The sequence below is a fragment of the Scyliorhinus torazame genome, chromosome 1, assembly GCF_047496885.1.
Source record: "Scyliorhinus torazame isolate Kashiwa2021f chromosome 1, sScyTor2.1, whole genome shotgun sequence".
NCBI lineage: Eukaryota > Metazoa > Chordata > Chondrichthyes > Carcharhiniformes > Scyliorhinidae > Scyliorhinus > Scyliorhinus torazame.
In genome coordinates, this window is record NC_092707.1 from 175,087,199 (window position 1) to 175,113,678 (window position 26,480).

General features: G+C 40.0%; 1 protein-coding gene across 28 annotated transcripts in view; it reads right to left on the reverse strand.

Moving 5' to 3' along the window:
• The window catches only part of macf1a (microtubule actin crosslinking factor 1a), a 999,246-nt gene that overhangs the window by 95,559 nt on the left and 877,207 nt on the right, over positions 1 to 26,480 (reverse strand). For 22 of the 28 annotated variants that reach the window (XM_072501197.1, XM_072501201.1, XM_072501190.1 and 19 more), the window contains 8 exons: positions 23,345 to 23,506; positions 22,507 to 22,677; positions 18,482 to 18,648; positions 15,779 to 15,938; positions 13,279 to 13,605; positions 11,948 to 12,032; positions 9,226 to 9,467; positions 8,852 to 9,058 (listed from right to left, as the gene is read on the reverse strand). In XM_072501197.1, the coding sequence (XP_072357298.1) occupies positions 8,852 to 9,058; positions 9,226 to 9,467; positions 11,948 to 12,032; positions 13,279 to 13,605; positions 15,779 to 15,938; positions 18,482 to 18,648; positions 22,507 to 22,677; positions 23,345 to 23,506 (1,521 nt within the window). The remainder of the gene's footprint in view (positions 1 to 8,851; positions 9,059 to 9,225; positions 9,468 to 11,947; positions 12,033 to 13,278; positions 13,606 to 15,778; positions 15,939 to 18,481; positions 18,649 to 22,506; positions 22,678 to 23,344; positions 23,507 to 26,480) is intronic. The other 6 variants (XM_072501211.1, XM_072501212.1, XM_072501216.1 and 3 more) reach the window with 1 other exon arrangement.

The following is a 26,480-nucleotide window of genomic DNA, read 5'->3' on the forward strand; positions in this document are numbered from 1 at the left end:
ACATCAGAAATTGATTTCAAGCACAGGATGATAAAACACCTTTTTGGCAGGTTCAGCCAGTTCACTCCACACCCCACAAGCAACGTGACTCCACTGAGCACTTATCATGAGGGAAGCTTCATAAAAATGTCTCCAAATCCTTCAAACATAGTTAAATAAAACTGTACAATATCTATTCATCAAATTACATCAACTATTCTTCCCTCTGTTCAACTTCATTACATTGCAAGGTCTAAGGAATTCAAAATCTGCTGTACACTGAAGTGATTTAATTATTCTTATCCAGGCTCATCCTTGAAATCTCTAGTCCTGTTCCCAATGTTATTTATTCAACCTACTTGCTAATGGAGTTCAAATTAAATGTTTTTATGGATAGAGTGTTTCCCAGAAATATTACTCGGAGAATGGAGTCGGCATGGCTGAAGAACCTGACTGAATTTCTTTGATGGGGTGTACAGGGCAATGTCAACAGATGTCATTTATGATTTCCAGAACATAGAACATACAGTGCAGAAGGAGGCCATTCGGCCCATTGAGTCTGCACCGACCCACTTAAGCCCTCACTTCCACCCTATCCCAGTAACCCAATAACCCCTCCTAACCTTTTTGGTCACTAAGGGCAATTTATCATGGCCAATCCACCTAACCTGCACGTCTTTGGACTGTGGGAGGAAACCGGAGCACCCGGAGGAAACCCACGCAGACACGGGGAGAACGTGCAGACTCCGCACAGACAGTGACTCAGCGGGGAATCGAACCTGGGACCCTGGCGCTGTGAAGCCACAGTGCTATCCACTTGAGCTACTGTGCTGCCCTGAAGACATTTTACAGATGAGGAACTTTGTTCGCTAAAGGTGAAAGCTCTTGGAATTGAGGGAAAATTATTGCCCTGGTTAGGTGATTGGTTGAGTGCCAAGAATCAGAGACTGAGGATAATGGGTCATGTACTCTAATCGGCAGGGTGTAACCAGTAGCATTCCACAGAGATCTATGTTGGGGCCTAATTCATTAATGACTTAGGTAACAGAATAGAGACACACATGTCAAATTTGCCAATGGCACAAAGATAGGCAGTATTGCAGGCTGTGCAGATGGAAGTATAAAATTAGAAAGAGATATTAATACATTAAATTATGACAAGGGGAAAACTATGACAAATTTCAAAAGAGAAAAGTGAGGCCATCTGCTTTGGACTGAAAAGGTAAAGATCAGAGAACCCTTTAAATGTTGAAAAGCTAGAAGCAGTGGAAATCTAGACTTTGGGGTCCATATATGCAGATCAATAAAACATAATTGACAGGTGCTAAAAATAATCAAAAATACTAATGAGATTTACATTTTCCTATCTCTAGGAAGCTCTAGTTTGGCAACAGCTGGACTACTGTGTTCAGTATGTCTTCTGCAAACTGGGTCAGTTAATTTTAAATAGGAGAAAACTAGATTTCTGCTGGTCAGAAGTATAAAAGGAAAGAGAGCACATGTAGGAATAGCAAATTAGATCACAGGTCAGCAGGATCTCATTGAATGGTGGAATTGGCTTGAGAAGTTAAATGGTCTGCTCCTGTTCCTACGACCTCAAAGCTCCAGTGACTGAATGAGTAGCTTGTTTGAAATATTCGTGCCTTTTAGTACCATACTCATCATTTACATTAAATAGCCAACGTTGATCTGAGTATGAGTGTACTTTCTTGTGAATCCTCATTGGGAAAACAAGAGTTGGAAAAGGAAGCGGTTTTCCATCGTCAGCTGTCCACACTGGTTCATGTTCATCCATGTTCAATTGGAGAGGATTGAACTTGTTTTCAGGATACATTTGACATTGCAAAATCAAACTGTGGTGTTTAACATAATGCAAGGTCAGGGTTATTCAACATTTCTTGCAAGATGTCAAAATTTGCATTGAGTATGCAGCAGAGTTCAGGCGGGTTAACAGGAGTATAATGGGGTTTGTGTGGGCGCGAGGGACTCAGAGGGTGAGAAGGGTGTTTCTGGAGCGGAGTAGAGATAGGGGAGGACTGGCGCTGCCCAACCTCTGTGGATACTACTGGGCCGCCAATGCGACGATGGTGCGCAAATGGGTGATGAAGGGGGAGGGGGCTGCATGGAAGAGGCTGGAGACGGCGTCTTGTGTGGGTACGTGTCTGGGGGCGCTGGCAACGGCGCCGCTGCCGCTCCCTCCAAGGAGGTATACCACGAGCCCGGTGGTGGTGGCTGCCCTCAAAATTTGGGGGCAGTGGAGGCGGCACAGGGGGGAAGTGGGGGCCTCAGCGGGGACCCCATTACGGGGGAACCACCAGTTCGCCCCAGGAAGAACAGGTGGAGGGTTTGCGGGGTGGCACAGGGCAGGGATACGAAAGCTGGGGGACCCGTTTGTGGACGGGAAGTCGCGAGCCTGGGTGAGCTGGAGGATAAGTATGGGCTCCCCCCGGGGAACACCTTCAGGTACTTACAGGTAAGGGCGTTTGCCAGACGGCAGTTGGAGGAATTCCCGCGGCTACGGCCACACACAGTACAGGACAGGGTGCTCTCGGGGGGGGTGGGCGGAAGTGGGGAAGATCTCGGAAACTTACCAGGTGATGCAGGAGGAGGAGGAGGCCTCGGTGGTGGAGGTAAAAGTTAAGTGGGAGCAGGAGTTGGGAGAGGAAATTGAGCAAGGGACATGGGCAGACGCCCTGGGGAGGGTGAACTCTTCCTCATCGTACGCGAGGCTCAGCCTCATACAATTTAAGGTGCTGCACAGGGCACACATGACTGGGACAAGGATGAGCCAGTTTTTTGGGGTTGAGGACAGGTGTGTTAGGTACTCAGGGAGCACAGCAAACCACACCCATATGTTCTGGGCATGTCCAGCGCTGGAGGAATTTTTGAAGGGCGTAGCGAGGACGGTGTCAAGGGTGGTAGGATCCAGGGTCAAACCGGGCTGGGGGCTCGCAATATTTGGGGTGGCAGAGGAGCCGGGAGTGCAGGAGGCGAAAGAGACCGGAATTCTGGCCTTTGCGTCCTGGGTAGCCCGGCGAAGGATTCTTCTTCAGTGGAAGGATGCATGGAATCCTGGATCAACGATATGGCGGGGTTTATTAAGTTGGAGAGGGTGAAATTCGCCTTGAGAGGGTCGGTACAAGGTTCTTTAGGCAGTGGCAACCGTTCTTAGACTTCCTGGCAGAGCGGTAGACATTGGTCAATGGCAGCAGCAGCTCGGGAGGGGGGAGGGTCACTTTATTTTTTTGGTTTTGTTATTTACACTGGTGGGTCTGAGGGGGTTTATATACTTGTTGTATTAAGTCGGGGTGTTAATGTTAATTTATTATTCATGTACAGGGGGGGTTATGGAGGGTTGTTTTTCTGGACTGTGTTTTGTACTGAACCCTGTTGGGTTTCTTTTTCATTTTGTTATTGATATTTTATGAAAAACTTTAATAAAAATTATTTTTTTTTAAAAAAGAGTATGCAGCAGATGTTGAGCATTTTGAATTGATTTTAATCGTTACAAAATAGCCCATGCCCTGCTGCTGAACAAACGTTCCATTATTACCATTAAAAATGTATTGCGAGATGTTACCCCCATTTCTGAGGGACACTGCATGACAAATTCACATTAAAATACTGCAAAAAAATAAGGCACATTTTGAAACCCACGTTTCATTCTTCAGCAACTCAGATAATGAAGCAGTCTATATCCAAATGCAGCAAGATCCAGACAATATCTAGGCTTGGGCTGACAAGTGGTAAATTACGTTCACACTACACAAAAGTGCCAGGAATGATCATCTCCTATATGAGAGGATCTAGCCATTGCCCACTGACATTCAATAGCTTACCATCGCTGAATTTCCCCACAATCAACATCCTAAGGCTACCATTGATCAGAAACTTAACTTGACTAGCCAAATTAATACTGTGGCTACCAGGACAGGCTAGGAATCCTATGGCGAGTAACTCACTTCTTGACTCCCCAAAGCCTGTCCACCACCTGCAAGGCACAAGTCAGGAGTGCAATGGAATACTCTCCACTTGCTTGGATGAGTGCAGGTCCAACAACACCCAAGAAGCTCAACATCATCCAGGACAAAGCAGCCTGCTTGATTATTCCCCCTTCCACAAACATTCAAACCCTCCACCACCGACGGATAGTGGCAGCCGTGTGTACCATCTACAAGATGCACTGCAGTTACTCACCAAGGTTCCTTAGACAGCACCTTCCAAACCCATGACCACTACCATGTAGGAAGTCAAGAGCAGCAGGTATCTGGGAACTTCGCCATCTGGAGGTTATCCTCCAAGTCATTCTCCACCCTGACTTGGAAATGTATCACTGGTTCTTCATTGTTGCTGGGGCAAAATCCTAGAATTCACTCCCTAACAGCAAAGTAGATGTACCTATACCTTAGGGACTGCAGCGGTTCAAGAAGGCAGCCCACCACCACCTTCTGAAGGGCAACTAGGGGTGGGTAATAAATGCTGGCCCAACCAGCGACACCCACATCCCCCAAATTAATTTTTAATAAACGTCATGTTTCTATTTCAATCCTATTAACATTTTCAAGCACACAGGAGAAAGCGGAAGTGAAGTTTATTTGATGTAGCTCTTCAGAAGGCGGAAAACAAGAGGTTTGTTAGTGGAGAAGTTGGCAACTGAAAAATAAGAAAGCTCTTGAAAGTGATGACAACACAGAATATGTAAAACATAGCTAGATTTAACCCTTTGAGCGTTGAATGTCTTTAATATAATCCTGCTAGCACACTTTACAGCACCCAAGTTTATAGGCAAACAGTTACTAAGTTAATAGGCAAAAGGTTATTTGAGTGAAGTGTGCCGAACGCCAGTTTATGACCAGTGAGTTAGGATCACATAATCACTCAATTTATATAAATCAAACGCAGTGCAAACAGAATATATATAAATCAGCAGTGGTTGACAAATATTAGGCTACAAATGACTGGTGTCTGATTAATGACTGACTGTTTTGAAACATGCACATGTGTGCAAATATATAGAGGACCTTTATAGAAAACCACATTTGGTAAAATCCACCTTACCACCCTTGGCATTTCATGTTACTAACTCCTCCAAACATACAGCTGACAATATCTACCATAAACATAATTGTTAAATAGTGGTTAAGCCTTTTATTTTACAAATACTACAGTAACATACTATGAAAAGAATCAATCCACTAGGTTTAAGTCATGACAACCACCAATTGCACTTTCTTTCCCAATAAGAAAACAGAGTTTTCCGATTATAATGCTGATGAAAACATTCATTTTAAATGTGCTACCATTGGCATTATGATTGGAAAAATATACAAATTTATACAAATCATAAGCTACTGCTTTCAATGATGATGCTCATCCCAATGGATATAATAAGTGATGTAATTTTCAAACTCATTCCATCTTATTATACCAGCTATTGGACGACTGAAAAAGAGAGAAAAATACTAAACCAGTTTTGTTGAAAAAAAAGGGACACGTTGAAACGTTTTGTCTTACTCACATCAGGACACTTCGCAAGAATGCCAATATAAACGGGAAAACAATTTATACTACACGAGAAGGAAGTGCTGACTGATTGGCAAGCAAACTCTGATTGGCAGAGGCAGTGCCATGAAGAATATACCAGGTGACTGACAATTAACTGCCAAGTATTGCCTGAAATTTATATCAGGCAGTTTGACCAGGTTTCCTCAGGGCAATGCCTTGACAGCAAATGGCTGTCACTTATTTTGTTCAGCTGAAACAGACGCAATGTAACCAGGGTCCTGTGTCGTAATATATGCAGCTTCCAGTAGCTGCAAATGTGCCTCACTGACACTCTTAAATTGGTTGTTGCCGAAATTCTTTACATAGCGAGGATCATTGTTTACAAATAAGTACAAGGCGAAAAGCTTCGACATGTCCCTTTTTTCTGCAATACTCAAGTTTTGTACTACCAAACGGCTATTTCAAATTAAACCAGGTGGAGTTAAACTGGGATACGAGCTTTTAAAAAATTTTTTTAAATCAGATCACTCGTCAAATTCTGGAGATCCTCCTACCTATGAAAACTTGAAATGGTCATTTGGAGTGTCTGGATTGGTTATACCATTCTTGAAATTCAGCAAATCATAGCGAAGCAAGAATTTGCACCGACCACTTTTGAGCAAGGAAATTGCAATACAAAAGTGGAACAGCTTTTGAGGTTTTACACCATGGGACACACATTCACTCTCCCCTCTCCTGCACACACACCAAACACACACAGTGTTACGCCATGATCACAGAACCCATACCAACATATATTTTCAGGAACTTAATGTCTGCGCACAGTCAGACAAAAATGACAAATTTAAAACAATTATGTGGGTGAACAAGTTGTTTTGTATGTTTTCTTATGGTGTGGGGAAGGTTGCAATGGAGAGTGACATCACAACACTAATACCAACTAGTGTGTTTCACCTCCTGTGGCACTTTACGGAGGCACAAGAAAAACAGGCACGAAACCAAAGAGAGAAGAATTAGAAATGGTAAAAAAGCTTGGTGAAGAAGTGGTTTTAAGAGTTTAAAGGAGAGCATGCTGGGAGAAGATGGAAGTAACAAAATCCACAAGACCGAAAGAGGGTTTCAGCAAAGGATGGACTGAGGAGGAGCCGAGATGCACCATACTCCATAATCAAGAATTGTTACGGCACAGGAGGAGGCAATTTTGCCCATTGCATCTGCACCGGCTCTCCAAACAAGCATCATGACTTAGTGTCATTCCCCTGCCTATTTCTCGCACCCCTGCACATTGTTTCTATTCACATAATAATCTAATGCCCTCTTGAATGCCTCGATTGAACCTGCCTCCACCACAATTCCAGGCAGGTTATTTCAGACCTGAACCATTCATTGTGTGAAAATGTTTTTTCTCACATCGCAATTTCTTTTTTTGCAAATCACTTTAAAATAGTGCCTTCTTATTATCAACCTTTTTACGAGCGGGTACAGTTTCCCCCATCTACTCTGTCGAGCCCCATCATCATTTTGAATATCTATCAAATCTCTTAGCCTTCTTCGCTCCAAGGAGAACAGTACCAACTTCTTCAATCTATCCTCGTACCGGAAGTTTCTAACCCTGGAACCATCCCTTTGCGGCACTCACTCCAACGCATTCACACTTTTCCTGTAGTGTGGTGCCCAAAACTGTACAGAACACTCTGTATAACTTCTCACAAATCTGTAGCGTGGCACTATATCAAATGTCTTTAGAAAGTCCATGTATACCACATCAACAGCATTACCCTCATCGACCCTTTCTGTTACCTCCTCCAAAAACTCCAGCAAATTGGTTGAACATGATTTCCTCTTTCGAAATCCATGCTGGCTTTTCCTAATCAACCCACATTTTTCCATCCCGATTACTTGTTTCTAGAACCTTGCCCACCACTGACCGCAAAGGAAGAAGCTCAGTATAAGGAATGGTTGAGGACTCTGGGTTTGTACTTGTTGGAGTTGAGAAGGATGAGGGGGGATCGCATTGAAACTTACAGGATACTGCGAGGCCTTGATAGAGTGGACGTGCAGGGGATGTTCCCACTTGTAGGAAAAACTAGAACTAGAGGACACAATTTCAGACTAAATGGACAATCCATCAAAACAGAGATGAGGAGGAATTTCTTCAGCCAGAAGGTGGTGAATCTGTGGAACTCTTTGCCGCAGAAAGCTGTGGAGGCCAAATCACTGAGTGTCTTTAAGACAGATAGATAGATTCTCGATTAATAAGGGGACCAGGGGTTATGGGGAGAAGGCAGGAGAATGGGGATGAATTATCAGCCATGATTGAATGGAGGAGCAGATGATGGGCCGAGTGGCCTAGTTCTGCCCCTATGTCTTATGGTCTTATTGGTGATGGAGAGGATATGGGGGTCAACAAATCTGCTCATGGACATTATTGTCATTATACATGGTAGAACTTATCCCACTATATCTTCATGATTATCTTAGAAAACGGATAGCTTGTCGGATCTACATTAAACAGGTTATTATCGGATTGTCATACTAAAAAGGTTTAGCAGTTTAAAAAAAAGTTCTCTCTTCTTTCTTGTATTTCATTACATTATAATTATTTTTTGGCTGAGAGAATATACAATCCATTCTCTCACCCGCACCAAAGCTAGTCTGATATCAGTCATTTGATGCAAATGAGTACTCTTCCATTGTTTTCTTTTATTCACATGGAGAGAAATGCCTGGTAGGACTATTACCGCCCCTCATTATTGTTGATCCCAGTACTCCAGAACAAGAGTGTTCCAGGGATTAGGGTACAATGAATTAAATTTGATCACAAGTTTACAGTGGAGATTCTAATAGATGTGACATTATCCAATGCCTATCCATTGCAATTGATTAATGCACACCTTCTATAACAGAAGTGTTCAAATATCTAATATTTGTGGGCTAATTAGGTGCATATAATGTTCCTTTGTGCCATATATAAATTTTAAATCAATGCTCGCATTAATCTTCAGATATTTGGAGGTGTGTTGTAGGATTTATTCACTCATGAGGCAACAGCACCAAGTTCAGATCTACAAAATTTCAATGCGATAAACCAATAAGCATGAAGTCAATGGCCAAATGGAAAGGAGTTTTGTTGACTTCATCAGCCAGACCTCTAGGGCTCATCAGCCAGACTTCTGGAGTTCAGTGGCCTATAATTTGAACAACCCTGCTTTTCAGACATTAGTGTTATAAACATTAGGTTACAATCCCAGTTCTGGCTTATTTCCACAACAATTTTTTGAAGTAGGGCAATTTCAAGTACTCCAGTTATAGAACTTAACAGAACTGTTACACAAACACATCTATGTGTGTTTCTGAGAAAATCTACCTGTTGTGACCTTTGAATGGCAGCATCTATTGCTTCAACTTTCTGCGTTACAGTGTCACTGACAGTTTTGTATCGCTCATTGGCTTCTGCCACCTGTCGATCCAGACCTTCCCGTGCTCTCCATGGCACCAGTTCCAGCAGCGCATTGCTCACTTCATTAATTGTGTCCAGAACTAGCCGGTATTCCATCACTTCCTTCTTCAACTCCTGAGTGTTAAGAATAGGAGCTTAATATTCAGTTAAGCATAAATGTCTGCGATATTTTACAAAATATGTCAGGTTACGAGAACAAAAAAATATTAAGAAATTATTCCATTTTCCTTCCTTTTGCAGTTCACTTCCACCAACTCTAGATGCCTGGCCTTTGTGCTTACCTTCTGTCTTTCATGCACCTGTGGAATTTGTTCTCCAATTGGTGACTGAGGAGTGCTAGCAGCAAGCTCAGCCTCCACTAAATCAAGCCAGCCACACAGTTCTTCATTAAAGGCCTGGAATTTTGTGGCAAGCTGCAGAACCTGCTCTATGATTTTCAGTGCCCTGGAACTGGAAGAAGTAATTTCTGCATAACGACTTTTAATACCATCCAATTTCTCCTGAATTATTATCACTTCTTCACCTGAGGAAACAAAATAATAGAAACAAAACAAGAAAATATTGAATAGATATACACAAAGAAATAGGAATATGTTGATATACAAAAAACAGATCATGAACTACCATTTTAACAAAAGACCCTGCTCCCATGCCCACATGTCTGTCCTGGGCCTGCTGCAATGTTCCAGTGAAGCTCAATGCAAACTGGAGGAACAACATCTCATCTTCCAGTTCGGCACGGTACAGCCTTCCGGTCTCAACATCGAATTCAACAAGTTCAGATGATCAGCTCTATCCCACCTCGACCCATTTGTTTTCATCCCATTTCATTTTAACTGTCTTTTACCATTTCTTTCTTTCTTGTCTTTCTTAATATATATTTAACACCCCCCCCCCAATCTTATCAACATTTCCTTACCCTTTCTCCTCTTTGCTTCCCCCTTCCCCTCCCCCCACATCTACAAGTTCACCCTCTGATGTTAGTTTCTTTGCTGTTCGGCCTTTCATATCTTTTGTCCTCTCTGTGGACTGCCATTAGCACTCTTTCCCTTTGATTTCTGTGGCCATTAGCACCCGGTTTCCCTGGGTTTCTGTGGCGATGACTCATCTTTCATTCTCACTCCACAGTATAAATATTTCCCACTTTCTCTGTCTGTTAGCTTTGACAAAGAGTCATCAGACTCAAAACGTTAGCTCTTTTCTCTCCCTACAGATGCTGCCAGACCTTCTGAGATTTTCCAGAATTTTCTCTCTCGGTTCATGAACTACACAATTCTTTGTTAAAAGGTTGATGCCAAAAAAGGAGGAAAATCTCCAGTTTGAAGCACTGTAAAATCTCAACTGCAAATACCTGTTGGTGGATTTTGCTTCACTTGCTGTACTCCATGCATACCATTTTCAACTCAGGAGCGCGATTGTACGGCCTCGTCACGCCCGACTCTTGTGACACGGCGAGGCCCACTGAGATCTCGCAATCTGGATCTTGCCCTCACGGGGCGGGATCCAGATTTTCATATTTACTGTAGCTCAAACCAGACAGCATAGCATGCATTCTCATTATATCCATGTTGCATCTTCCCTTGGAGTTTGTTTTATTCATTGCAAAGTCAAAGTCAAATGATTGAAAGTGTGGACTGTAGTGGTAAAACCCATCAGACTAGTTATTTAAAAAAAATCAAATGACTAGAAACTGATTTAAAAAAAAGATGCAGTGCACAGTTTTGTAACAATACAATTTCTCATCTTGCTGTTATAATTATGATGGCCCATCTTTTGTGAAAGAATCACAGCTTCACTTTCAGCATGCAAAACTGGCTTGATTGCCACTGAACTGGACTGATCAATTCACGACGAAAAATAAGCAAATTTGATCAATTGGGTTCCTGCTCCCACCACTCGGGCATACATAAGATTGACAGACAGGAAAATATTGATCACCCTGTGCAAACCTTTGTCAAGAGGATATTAGCATGGATTGAGGTTAGGGAACGCTAAAATATTTTCTGTAGTAATATATAAGAATCATGATAAAACAGAATTATAAATTAATAACACCAAAATATAGTCTTGACTTGCACTGTGAGAAACAGACAAATACAAAAGCACCCATATACGCAGGTACTAAATACAGAAAGCTGTGGCTCTATGATAAACAATACAGGGCAGCAAGTGACCGGAGAACTGATAGAAGTTAGAAGGCATTTGAAAAGTTGACTCGAACACGGACTGGTCTAAGAAGCAGTTGTATTCTTCTATCACGTTTGGAAACACTTTACCAATCAACACTATTTATTTTCTTCAGTCCACTAATTGTAGAGTTTCTTGTCTCTAACAATTGCCATAAGGTCCTCAATTTCAGGTTCGTCATTAGAGGAGCTTAGGGAGGAAGAGAATAAAATAATATACAAGCAGTCACTTCTGTCAGTGTTACACATTATCTAGCAGCCAGTTCAAGAGAAAGACTGGAAGAAGGCTGTCTGCTTGCAATCAATAACAAGACAAACAAGTTCTATTTGTGCAGCAGTAAATGCCTTAGATTTTCGGTCCCTAATGTGATGGAGAGGTTCATTTTTAAAATTTTATTTTTTTAAAAGGTTCTCTAACTCAAAATTGGTGTTTTAATTTGGGTGCAATTTTTAACTCTCACTCTGTTGCAGAATATTAATCAACATGTTTTTAAAGCGTGCACATTTTAACTCATTCACTACTAAGGGTAGGTTTGGGCTTTGTTCCAACTCTATTTCTTGACGCTAGGAAGCTGGCAGATGGTGTCTTTATGCACTGTGCACAATGGTTGTTGGGCTTTAATAAATGACATCACAATGGCAACACTGAATAAATGAATCAAAAGGCTTGATTAAAGTTTATATCTTTGAACTGAAAAACCATTGGTCATTTATTGTATACTTTTCCTCAGTTGAGCTCAGTAACTGATCTTATTAAAACATTCAAAGCTGATCAATACCAAAAACAGAAAAGTTTGAGTGTTTCTGAACTGTTTACCTGTAGTTTGTTTCAGTAAGGCCTGTCCATTTTTAATGGCTTGATCTACATTCTTCTTCCGGGATATAATGTCATCATTCAGAGCCTACAAAGAGACCATCACAGCTGCTTAATAAAAGGATGGTGAGGTTTCTACGGAAACATCATTCCTGCTTCTCATGACTCTAATGCTAAGGGATTCAAAAAGGACTGAATCTGAATCATAGCCAAGTGCAAGTAAAATTACAGAGCAGCTGCCTTGATGAGTGCTGAGAATTGCTGTGAAATGAGCAGCGACTCCTCAGAATTCGTCCTTACAACATCTCATTATATCACAAAATTATTTTAGGCCAACGTTAGACTATGTTGGTGATACGAAAGTTGTTTTATGAATTATGCTGTTTTATAAGCCACATGTATGTGAAATTTAAATCTATGAATCAAATAGCTCAAAATGAAAAGATCAAAATGAAATCAAAAAGTGCAAGAGCAGATAAGCCAAAAATAATATATATTTTTTGAAAAGCCATGTGCCCACAGGGTTACACCAAAATTCCACATGTCTGATGATTAACTTCTCAACCTTGGTCTTAAATCATTAAGTCATTTTTATTTATTATGCATCTTACTGTAAATCAAGTTAGTGTTCACAGCACAAAAACTGGCCTAGCAGCTCAACAGGTCTATGTTGGTTCACAGATAAAGCAAACTCAATTATTATCCAAATGTGTTTACATCCTTACCTTAGATTGGAAAACATGTTTATTCTGGTCTTCCAAATGCAACAACTAAATAGCCAAAATATGATCAAAGGAGAATTAACTTCTAACTGTAATATTCCTATTTAAATCCAATAAAACGGACAAGGAGGCGCCATCGTTGAAGTATTATAGTCTCTATCTTATATGCATAAATTTTTGGCTACATGAATCTGATTTTATATTTTAGTCTACATTATGTTATTTTAAAATATTCATTAGCAACACAATAGGTCAAGACAAACAGGGAAACCTGAAGAGGAATAACAAATGCAACAGTATAACCAAAGGCAGATAGATATTCAGCATTTTAACATGCGAAGCATAATTTTTATGGATTTTAAAAAATAGCTTGATCTTAGCAAGACAGGTTGAGGGAAGTTACTTTAATTTAAACCTTTATGTTTTTTGAAGATAACATTGAAACAAATGCTAAAATTGAGCCAAAGAAATTATAACTGAAACAACATAAAAATTAAATTATTAAGCTCAAAATGAATGCAAATTAACAAAACAGAAAATTTGTGAAGTATGGAGTAAATTAATTAAATTAATGCAACAGAAGAAAAACTTAAAAAAAAAAAAATGAAATACCAGCTGCTCTGTGTGTTGTTTATGCAGGATTTCAGATTTGTAATCTTTGATGGTCACCAGACTGAGCTTGTCCTGAACGTCAGCCAGCCAATTCAACACCTCCACCTCCTCCTCTCCAAAGATCTTGGCATTGGCAAGGGCTTGCTGGAGCAGGGCTGCCTTTCGGCTGCACCTGTCCCCAATCTCCCTATATTGAGTTTGGATAGACTCCAATTTGTCCTCTACCATCTCCTGGTCTGCTTTTGCGCTCAACGTCATGAGAAACTGGCCGACACTGACTGCCTGTTGGATGTTCTGACTTTGGTTTGTGATGTCGTCCGCTAAGGCCTGAACCAAGGATAAAATTATAGCATAATGAAAACCGGATTATGAAATGAAAATTTTCAAAAGAAAATAGGAGAAACTGATGCATCAGAATAAACGTCAACAAAAAAATGCACTTTTGCTATGTCAAAAGTTTAACTTTCCAGGGGTTTATAAAAAGAGGGAAGAGGAAAAAATACCAAGAAGGAACTGGGGGACATCTTTAATCTAGATCATATACCTTTCATACAGGATCTAGTGGAGGAAACATGGGCCTTAAATCTTCAATGGCCAGCTTTATCCAGAAATGAAATTAGTTATTTTCTGAGCTGAATACAAGTTTGACAAAGGATTATGATTAGTGTAGCTTAAAAAGAGAGTCTGGGCCAAAATTACGGCAAACTGGCCAACAGAAAAAAATCTTGATGCAACTTCAAAAACATTTTCTTCTTTGTTTTGAAGCCAAATGCAAACACAATAACAAATGACCTGCCTGGATGCAAGAAAGAAAGAAAACATCTGCAAAGCTAATTCTTCGCAATCTAGTAACACAGAAAACATCTTAACACTTTGATACTGCTTTTTGCATGCAACATTTCTACATTAACAACATAATTTAAAACATATATAATACATAAACACAAACAATTCTGTAATCATTAAGAACGGAGTTAAGATTGGCCAACAGGTTATTTTTAACTAAAGTCACGGCATTTTAATTCCATTAATTTGGTGGCAGGATTTTCACCTATGTTCTAAAGGTGACACAGCTGAATGCTACTAAAAGTTTATTCATATCTTTATATCTCTCCCGATGCCTTCAACCATTATTGTTTGTGCTTAATTTGACAGAGGCAGCCTAAAGCTGTGTATTTCTCTAACATTCCCATGGATACCCTTCATTAATAACCAACATGTGGCGAGAAAACGTAGATGGCTGATCTTTAGAAGTTTTTCATAGTTTGCAAAGCTCACCACAAATGCAGAACACCACTCTTTCTCTTCATCCGAGTGCACTCAATTAGCACAGCAGAGTTGCAATAATTAAGAATGTAATTACAGTCTCAAACAAGTTCTTCAATGAGTTGGTTATCGGGCGAGTGACTGAACCAAACAAATCAGGAACTTTTTGGTTTTATGCTAAGAGTTAGTTAGCCTCAGCTTGTACAGCAATGTGACTCTTGGGTCAGGTAGAAGGAAATCAAGCAGGGTTTTAACCCTCAATAGCGAATCTTGTTTGAAGTTCACATGAGTGGGTGTTGAGCAAGGACAGGATTAGCATGATTGCAAAGTCCCCCTGGTAATGTAACCTGCTGAAATTGATTTCCAGCCACTCCAACAGAGGAATAAAAGCCACCTGGGTGAGGCATTGAAATGTGCCTGTGGAACCTTACCCCAGCAAAAACTCAATGCATTAAGAGTAGAGAAAATGAGGGAGTGATTGAGACCAGCAGGTGGTTTTGTGAATTTGAAAAACAGTTTGGGTAAGAATGCGAATGAGTGATACACGTACATGCAAAAAGCTTCTTGCTAGGCCTAAATCCAATTGGATCTGATATTAGTTCAAATCAACGAACCAGATCCTGGCCTGCCCCCAACAAAAGTAGTAATTCTGCTTTCAATTGAATGGCATTGTGAAAACTTGGCTTACTCCCAGCTCATCTCCTCTTTCTAGTGTTTCCTTGTCATCCATTAAAAAAACAGAAATAAAAAGTCTGAACTCTTCCCAATCCAAACAAAAGGAGCTTGTTTTTCTTTCTCATACCATCACAGCATTTGACAAATGTTGTTAGGGTGGGGATGGGGGACAAAAAGGTGGTTGTGTTATATTTTCATCCCAACAATTCATTTACCCAAAACCAAAGTGGACTCTTGTACATTTCTGTAAATCATTCCAGACAAATATGGATTTATACTCAAGGTACATTAGTTTCCTTTTCCTGAAAGATTGTTGCTCTTTTTAAAAAATGGTGAAGCAACTACACAGAGAGAATATTTTGCAATTATAAAGTCCATACATGGCTTCAGTAGAACAGCTGGGGCTGATGCATTGTGAACATAAGAATACGTAAAACTTGCATGTTTTATTTAATATAACAAGAAAATAAAGTCTTAAAATGTCATCATTTTACAATATTTACAGCTAAACCAGTACAATACCACAAATGAAGTTATACCTTAGAATTATGCCACTTACCTTATGGCGGTTAATTTGTTGCTGGATTTTAGCAGTTTGTGTTCCTACAGGTTCAGAGTTGGCCAATTTCTTCTCCTTACTGGTCAACCACTCATTCAAGGGCTCCACTGTCTCATGGAACTGCTTTGCAATGACTAATATATCCTCCAACTGCCGCTGCCTGCATTAACACATAAAGCAAGATACTGTGATGAAACATATGTGGCGGAATTTCCCCAAAATTGCAGATTATTGGGTCAGATGAGAAAAGCCGTGTGAAACTTGCTGGCTTCATGGGCGCCTTTTCTCACCTGATTAAACAGCACTCTGTACAATTTCAAAGCGTTGCCAAGGATCACACAGCCAGCTGGGTGGGGCGAGGCCTAAACAAGCCAGGAATCGGAGAGCAGAGTGCGATTTTTAAAGGCCTCTTTGTAATTGTGCCTCCCCCGTTGACATCAGGGCTCTCCCCCTCAACACACACAAGGAGAACACCAGCCCCACCCCTGAACCCCTTGGGACTGCACCTTCTGAACCCCCAGCATGATCATCACGATTTGTCTTCACTTATGAAAATGAAAACAGTAGTGATTCATGCCAGCATGATGTCACGTCACAGGGAGGAGGGGGGGGGGGTGTCTTATATTACAGTAAATTCAAATTCATGGAACGTAGGTTCATGCCAAACATGGCACTGGCATGGGGGTGGGGACGATCTCTAACTAAGATCTGACCTGCACAAATCCCGTTTTGGCCGTCCCATGAGATTTAGCAGCCATAATGGGATTTGCGCTCATGGTGAATGGGGCCGCTAGATCTAGCCCATGGTCTCCAACTGCTTAAATATTATTGTCGTGTAAACATCATCATAAATCATGCACAGTAACTGCATTCAATTAAATGAAATCCTAATACCCTCATTCTTAAATGTAGTTTAATTCTACCAACCTAACCAAACTGATGAAGCTGTGAGGATATAAGCTAGAGGGCCAGGCAATGTGCACAACTAGATTAACATGTGGTGCAAAGACAGGTGCATGATGACATGAGACATAGTGCAAGGAGCAGCTGTTGTGAATATTTGACTGGGACAAATTGACAAACAACAGAATAAATGACTGCAAATGATTATCTACATTGACTGCTGAGACTTTTTTGAGCTGAAATGGTTACATTTACTGATAATTCTTTTTCCCCTGATGTTCATTCGCATATTTGGAATATTTCCAAATTGTGAATACCATCTGGGCAAAGACAGAAACTTATTCTCTTTCTTTGTTATTGCATATTTGTGGTACTCTATAATGCTTGATCATTTGACACACTGACAGGCATCAAGGCAAACAACTGAGTACAGTTTTGTAAACAGAGTAGAGTATTTTTCTAGGGAGAGCCTCTAATTTATTTTAATAAGTAAAAGTCAATATTTACTAAATGTTACAGCTGTAGTTTCATTCTTTGGAGAACATGTTGCATGGTTAATACTTGTTAACATCTGTTCTAAGGGAGGGTCTTTGGATAAATGTAGGTTTTTGATTTGAATGGTCCATAATCAGAGATCAAATTTAATAGCTTTAGTTATTAAGCAGAGTGAAGCCTCATTGTAGCATTTAGACAATACGCTCTCCTACAAAGCTGCCAGTGATTCAGATGCACATCTAGTGTTAGTACTGCCAGGCATCAGATATACAACACCCCTCACTACACAACTGTGGATTTAGAAGAATTCACTCAATTATTGAGAAAAGGAAGTAATAAATCACATAAAATGACAACTATTGAAATCTACCTTCTTTACATCTATGTGGAGATATCCTTTTGCAAATGCCTATGTCGCTGTTTGCTTTGTTAAAATGGATTTGTATTTAAATTGATAGCAAATGTGATGCTCAACCCCAGTATTTTAAATCAAATTTCTGAATAGGACTGAGGAAATGGTTCTGTGCCAGCGTCAGCTGTCGAAACAGTTGACCATTTTGTATTCCTTCTAACACTTAATATACAGTGCAGTGCAATGGCATGAATGGATCTACAGATTTTAAAATGGAGTAAAACTATTACTTCAAGTTGTCGTAATCCAGTTGAGAATGAGCCTCTACATAACTGTATATGCACATGCTTAGTGAAGTTACTACAATGGTAATGCAGCCAAATGTTTACAAGCCCAACAGCCAACACAATAAAACATTTTCTCCACATTGACTAGATGCAGTAAAATCTCATCATTGGTTCATACGTGATGCTCATTCAATCTTTGCAAGATAAACATATCTCGAGTTTTGTTGAATCCAGATGTAGCAAGTGTCTGTTCTGCTTTTTGTGCATTTTTTGTATTATTTACATGTATGTATTTAGTCAAACCAACAATTAGGAAACCATTCTTGCTTCCAATGAAATTAATAATTAAAAAATATTAAAATGCAAGTTTTGCTCAACTGATTTTAAAGTTATTTGTTTTATCCTCCCATGATACGGATATGAAAGCTTAGCATTCACACCATACCTACAATATAAGTTAAAGAACCACAATCCATCAAAATGAATGCGAGAATGTGTAATCTGTCTCAGTTTTGACGTCAAACTCTCCATGGCTATTGTGGGAACTTTTAATTCTGGGAAAATGAAGTGTCTCTCCAAAGTTGTTTTGAAAAACATCTTGATATACATACACAGCAAAACATGATAATTTTGTTTCTCCCCACGTGACTATGAAAAGATTTGTACCTTGCTGCAGCCTTGCTGAGCAAACCACCCCATCTCTCCCCTAGACTCTGCAGTTGTTTCTGGATCTTTACTTTTTCATCTGTTTCTGCTGACTCTGCTATCCTCTCCCCTTCGGCCTTGATAATCTCCACTGTGGACCTGCGATCATCCAGTAGTCTTTGCAGGAGCTGAGCAAAAGAAATGAAAAAATGACAACAGTTGCCAAGAGGTTTTACATTGAAATCTCACCTTTTTGTAGTGCAACTGCCCTGAGAAGCTGCTTTATGTATGAGCATTTCTGAACTCCTTTATGCTTTCAATTTTCTTTGCAAGATACTACAAAAACATTTTCCATCTGTTCAGTTATTATTATTCTTACGAGTTTTATAAAACGCTTGGACATTTTAAGGAAAAATAAGTCAGTCTGTAACAGATTTTCAATCTTATAATCTGATGAAACAATAAACAAAATAGTTACTTTGTACCTCTTAGTATACAACACAGCTGCTTAACCTGCCATGTGCTCGTCTCTGTACAGAGAGGGAATGGGCAAAAAATAAATATGGGAGTTAAATAAAACAATCCCACCCCACGAAAAGAGGCCAGAAGGAGATTGAAGCCCTGCCAACACTATCAGCTTGGAAAGAGATCTGTTGCTTGTTGACGACTTTGTCGAGTTGGTTAGCCTTTCAGTTCAGTCTGATGCAACAGCAAGATCCCAGGCATGATTACTACAGACAGATTTGACCCTGTTACAGGGTATTCCAGCTTTTTCAAGCTAGCTCCACCAATCCATAAAATCATGGCTCATCTGCTTGCGGCCTCAAGTCCACATTCTGTCTGCACCAGACACCTTTCAACTCCCCTGTTAGTCAAGAATCTATCTGCCTCTGTCTTAAACATATTCAATGAACCTGTCCGGGGGAAAAGTTTCACAGAATCACAACCCTGAGAAAAATCTCATTCTCATCTGACTTAAATGCAAGACCCCTTATTCTTAAATTATGTCCCAGAGATCTAGTTGCTACCACGGGGAACATCTTTTCAGCATCCACCTTGTCAAGTTCCCTCAGGATCTTACATGCTTTAATAAGATCACATCTCATTCTTCTAAATTCCAATGGATGTAGGTCCTGCCTGTCCAACCTTATAACAACCCCATCCGAGCTATCTGTCAAGTGAACGTTCTCTGAATTGCTCCTAACTGATTTATATCCTTTCTTAAATAAGCCGACCTAAAATGGACACAGGACTCTGGATGTGGTCTCAACATCACCCTCTGCAACATCCCTACTTTTATATTCCATTCCCTTACAATAAACAACATTCCATTTGCCTTCATAATAACTTGTACTTGCATACTAACGTTTTGTGATTCATGCACGAGAACACCCAGATCCTTCTGCCTGCAATTTCTCTCCACTTAAATAATATGTTGTTTTTTTATTCTTCTTGCCAAAGCGAACAAGTTCATATTTTCCCACATCATACTCCATCTGTCAAAATCTTTGCCCACTCACGTAACCTATGTCACTTTTCAGACTTTGGTTGGAATTCTCCGGCCGTTCACTGATGGTTGGATTCTGTAGTTGTGCCGGAGGCCCACCTCCACCCACGGGTTTCAAGTTGGCAGCAGCAGGAGCAGAGAATCCTGCCGCCAGTGAATGTGTCCGGCACGCCACCTCCCAGTGGCAAGAAACAGGTGGCTGGGAGGTTGGAAAGTCCCACCCCTTATGTCCTCTTCACAACTTACTCTCCTACCTATTTTCATGTCATCAGCAAATTTAGCAATCATACATTTTATCCCTTCACCCAAGTCATTGATACAACCAGTAAATAGTTGAGGCCCCAGCACTGATCCCAGTGGCAAGAATTGCACTTTTCCAGCAAAGAATAAAATTTCAACTTCAGCCAACCGAACCTGTTCAAGTAACCCCAGAACTCTCTATACACCAACTTCCTTAGCGCCAGACTGCCTTAACTCCAAAGATACTCATAAACAAACCACTGACTTTTCTCATCAAGTACAATGCAGATCAAATATTCTCTTTATGCAAAGAAATACATTTTGCTAAATTTTCAAAATCAATTTACAAATGATTTGTATAATAAGAAAACTGTCTAAATCAGATTAATCCTATATAAAACCCCTTTAAAAACTTATTATAATTACAGTTACACTATTACATGATGGTTTCAATGTTTATTAACACATGTAGTTAAGTATTCAGTACTGAATGGTTCAAGGGTACATTGTATATTTCATTGTTTTAATGGCATAGATTATTTTAACTTGATAAATGGATTTACTACCAAAATACATCATATAAAAGTCCAAAACTCCTGAACAACTGGAGGGAAAAATAACCCATCAAGCTGAATCCTTCTCTTAGCAGCAAAGAACAGTGGCTCAAAATAGTGGAACCATTAATGCTGCCTGACCAATATATATGAACTCAGTAATCAAGAACAAATTCCTTCAAGCATGAAACATCCATTAATATCAGCACAAACAGATCATCCTAAGAAACTTCCATGTGTTGATTTACTCCTTTTGCAAGCACCATTAAATCAAAATGCAGAATTGCTTTAGAAAATGCATCTGAATGCATATTCTTGGACATACAATAGAAACACATTTGCTCATTTTATTCAGCGTGTGCAAAAGACTAAAAGTCAGAAGTAAGAAGGCAAGTTTAAAAATATCACTGCTATTCACAAACACAGGAGTTAATTCAACAGAAACCACTTGGGAGCTTCACAGTCGTTGCTAAAACATCAAGGCTGCAATTCAGTAATAAGAAAACTCAGAACACAGTCCAAAATGCAAACATTTTATCAACAGTTCTAGAAATTGCAAGGGGATTGAGATTTTGCTGAACGTGAATCACGTCAGTAAACAAATTATGCCAGTCAGTTAATTAAAGTAGTCAACTTCAATTTAAAGTTCTCCTGTTCCATTTGCACAGCTCTTTAGCTGTTCACATATTTTCTTGCGCCACTCAGATAATGAAAATTTTTAAACTGGATCAAATTTTAGAGTAAGTGAATTGTTATGGTCTATTGAAAAAAAGAGCCAACATTTCCATGAAAAATTGTTTTACAAACTCCCGTTTTCTTTTGGTAGAAGCAGATGAATAATGTCCCACTTTCCTCATGGCCAAGTTATATACAAATAACATGACAAACATTTCAAGCCTCCACATCGTATAGCAGCAAAAAAAAAAAATCAACTTTGACAAAACCCTTGGGTGAGATTCTCTGGCCTCCCCGCGCGGCGGAAGGTGGCCTGATGTTGGCTGGCCGCTGGATCTTCCTGTCCCGCTGTCAATGGGATTTCCCATTGAATCCACCCCACCCCACTGGGAAACCCATGGGCGGGGGTGCATAGTCGGTGGGACCAGAAGATCCTGAACAACTGGAAGATCTCACTCCTAATCATGAAGGCAATGCTCTTTAAGAAATTATAGAAAATTGGCACGAATTTTTATTTTAAATAATAATTTTCACTGTACAGATTTGGTATAGATTCAGTGGATGGCCACTTGTTCATCTTTGAATATGGATGGAACAAATGCCCCTTTATAGTAGTCTATACTTCGAAAATAAAAATGCAGCATGGTATTCTAGAAGTTTGCTCAATGCTGCAAATTTCACCCCTATTACGTATGTAGCGATTAAAAGAGCACCGTGGCACAATGGTTGTCTCACAGCACCAGGGGCCCAATTCTGGCCTTGGGTGACTGTCTGTGTGAGTTTGCACGTTCTGTGTCTGCTTGGGTTTCCTCCCACAGTTCAGAGATGTGCAGGTTAGGCAAACTGGACATGCCAAATTACCCCATTAGTCTCCAAAGGACAGATGAGGTTACAGGGTTAGGGTGGGGGAGTGGGCCTAGGTATGGCGACTTTCAGAAGGTCGGTGCAGACTCGATGGGCCGAATGGCCTCTTTCTGTACTGTAGGGATTCTATGGACAACCGCCAATATTCTACCTTATCTATGGAAAATAACCTAGACCTATTGCCTCAATCCAACAGCGTAAAATACCTTCTGTTCTTGAATTTGTGCCTTCACCACTTTGTATTCTGCTGATGGAGGTTTCTGATTGGCGATAAGTTCTTCAGTATCTGTAAGCCAACTCAACAAAGGTTCCAAAGCATCCTGGAACTTTCCACGATGCAACAGTGCTTCTTGTAACTGGGATATACGCTCTGCCACCTGGGGAAAAAAATTAATCATTACAGAATGTGCTCTTAACAACTGTACTTTAGGATTCCCCAGTATCCAAGCATCGTATGGGGAGAATAAAAATTAAAAGAACACAATTAAGCTGAGAAGGGGGTGAAAGTTAAATTAGTGAAAGAGGAAGTAGTGATCCAGAACGGAGAACGGGGAGGCAGAGAGGGGGCTGGAACAAAGACTTCCGTGCGTGACTTTAACGCTGCCCTAGATAAGATGAGCTACCAGAACAAGGGCTATAGAGTGAATCTCGATTATTTTGGCTTGCAAATATTAGTTTGACTGATAAGAAACAAAGTTAATGGTCATCCCATTGTTGGTTGGCTTTGCAAGTTGGCTGCTGTCTTCACTCAAAATCAATTGTGATTGCACTTCAAAATAATTAAATACTTTGAAAAACATAAGGTGCTATACAAGAGCAATAAGAGTACACATTGGACAAAGTATTGAGTTATCTTGGGTGCCCAGCATACCAATTCTAAAGGGTTGAACCTTTTATTTTTTGAGCTGATCATTGTTTGAACAAAGTATAAATATACAAAACATATTAAAAGGTTATAATTTTGAATTGGTCTTTCTTTAACTTCAATAACTCTGGTTACATTTTTTTTTTAAAGGTTCCTTTTTAGACTTGTAAAGAACTGACCTTTTTATTGAGTGTGTTCCATCTGGTGTTCATCTCATCCAGATCATGTTCAAGTCCTTGGGTGTTGGCATTCTTCACAGCACTCTGAATGAGACCCTGCCCCACCCCATTAGCCTGCTGAAGTTTGTACTGGATAGGGTCCACCTGAACTTTCTGGAATGTCTAAAACAAAAGAATGATAAACAAATCAGTCCACAATACTGGTCACAATAGCTCACCTTGAAATACCATGAAATAATTCAATTTTGCATAGGAGTGGGAGGATTATATGTGTCAATATCATTCACTTATTAGATATAAAATGACATCTGAAATATAGTACAGCTGAAAGCTAAGGTCTAAGGTACAAAATATAAAAACAGTATGAAGGTACAAAACGGGGTAATGGTTGTTTTAAAAGGTCTGTATTTTACCAGAATTGTTATGAAAGATCAAAGCAAGCCAAAGATTGAATCATAAACTTTCTCAAGTCCTCAGATCACACTCCCACTGACAAACAAAAAAATATTTACCATCGTTAGATGGAGACAATTAAAACGACATTACCAAATTCTAATATTGGACAATCTTTCTTAACTTTATGACATCTGAATATAATCAAATGCCTTTCAGCATTTTCTTCAACCTGGAGTGATGTTTTAATAATAATAATAATCTTTATTATTGTCACAAGTAGGCTTACATTAACACTGCAATGAAGTTACTGTGAAAATCCCCTAGTCACCACAATCTGGCGCCTGTTCGGGTACACAGAAGTAGAATTCAGAATGTCCGATTCACCTAACAAAATTTATTTCGGGATTTGTGGGAGGAAACCCATGCTGGCACAGGGAGAACGTGCAGACTCCGCACAGACAGTGACCCAAGTGGGAATTAAACCTGGGATCCTGGCGCTGTGAAGCAACAGTGTAACCACTGTGCTACCATGCCACCCTCTACATATTACAGGCTCATTAGTCAAGGAATCAAAACAGCATAGCCAATTGACATTTTATACCTTTTTTAAAAAAATACGAAAATCCAAATAGTAGTCTTTGGTAATATTATGAAGATCATCTTCGGAAGTTATTTATAGACACTACCTAAAGTAATTATTTAATATAATAATCGCTTATTGTCACAAATAGGCTTCAATGAAGTTACTGTAAAAAGACCCTAGTCGCCACAATCCAGCGCCTGTTCGGGGGGGCCGGCACGGGAATGGAACCCGCACTGCTGCCTTGTTCTGCATTATAAGCCAGCAGTTTAACCCACTGTGCGAAACCAGCCCCCGTGGGGCTGGAAATTGTTTGTGTTTTGCTCAAGATTCAAACTAAACTAATTTCAACTCTCCTAGTAGAATCATTGCTTGTTTATTTGCAGCACAGTAGATAAATTCTATCACTCATTTAGTAAGAAAAATTGTCTTGATACGATAAAAAGTTGGGTTAATTTCTTGATTTCCAATTCTCGGGTTGGGTACAAAAACTGGGCAAAGTTTTCCCAAGCACAGAATTCATTTGCATGGTTCTGGGAATCAGTGATAGAAACACATACTGATATCCAATTGTTTCAAGAGGACTCTCACTGATGTAGTGGTGTTAGGCCAGTTCCACTTGATTTTATGGAAAAAACACCCTCATCAGGTTGCTTTGCTTAGTTTGTGCACACTTGGGGTACCATGAACAGAGGAAAGACGTGAAATAAATGACTACTCCATGGGGCAGATTGTTTGACAATGGATCATACAATTCCAGGCCCAGAGACAGAATGGAGCATGATGTAATTTGAAAAATTATAAATGGTTTCATTTTTAGCTATTCTCACTACTCAAAGTAGTGGCAGCACGGTAGCATAGTGGTTAGCACAATGGCTTCACAGCGCCAGGGTCCCGGGTTCGATTCCTGGCTTGGGTCACTGTCTGTGCGGAGTCTGCACATTCTCCCCGTGTCTGCATGGGTTTCCTCCGGGTGCTCCGGTTTCCTCCCACAGTCCAAAGATGTGCAGGGGTAGGTGGGTTGGCTATGCCAAATTGCCCTTTGTGTCCAAAAAAGGTAAGGTAAGGTGGGGTTACGGGGATAGGGTGGAAGTGTGGGTATAGGGTGGAAGTGTGGGTATAGGGTGGAGGTGTGGGCTTGGGTGGTGTGCTCTTTCCAAGGACGGTGCAGACTTGATAGGCCGAATGGCCTCCTTCTGCACTGTAAATTCTGTGGTTTTTTTTAAATAAACAGTTTGTAAATATTAATTGCATAGTTCTTTTGAATGAACATACAATGGCCTAACATAGTTGTGAAACTTCCTTAATTGTTGTGTAGGGTGCATCCCCTGGACCCACAGACCGATGTGCAAAGCCTAAGAAAAACAAAGTGCCCAAGAATGAATTTCATCTTCTTTAAAATCAAAAATTTCTCCGTTTATTTTTATTTTCTCCATTGTGCAGACAGAAAAACTTGTTAACAACTTAACTAGGAGTGCCAAGAAAGAATATTTAATTTTAGCTGTTTGATGTGGTAAGCCAACTCCCAACCAAATCTGAGACCAGGCATTTTAATTGATTTCCCTACCCTGTACTGGGCAGCAGAGAAGGTTCAAGTTACTGACAAATCACTACTCTCTAAATTCATCTTGGAATAAAATGACAGTCGACTGGCAACCTGTTTTCCAATAGTCAACTAAAGAACAATTTGGGCAGAGTGCTAAACGATTTGCTGATTCGCTGTTACTCATTTTGTGCTACAATTGATGACATATTTATATTCCATAATTAGAGATCCAGGAAAAAACCTTGACCAAGAGCACTTGTGTAAAACTGTATTTGATCAAATAAATGACCAATGCTGGAAAATGTTCCAGCAGCTTTCACAATAGTAAATGCAATATATTTTGAATGTTAAAAAAGAGGGAATTAACGCACAAGGGCTTTGCTATGTCATTACTTATCTACAACAGACAAAACTAAAATCACAGTTAATAAGTACAATGTTCTCATGCCAGGAGATCTGATTTCAAGTATTGCTTTCCATGCAATGTACACAGTTCTAATATACACAGTGCAGATGATAGAGAAAAAAATAATCAATCAAGAAGCAATTCTATGGCATGTGAGTGATAATTAGGTTGAGTGGAAATAGCCTTTGAGGAACGAAAAGCAAGGAAT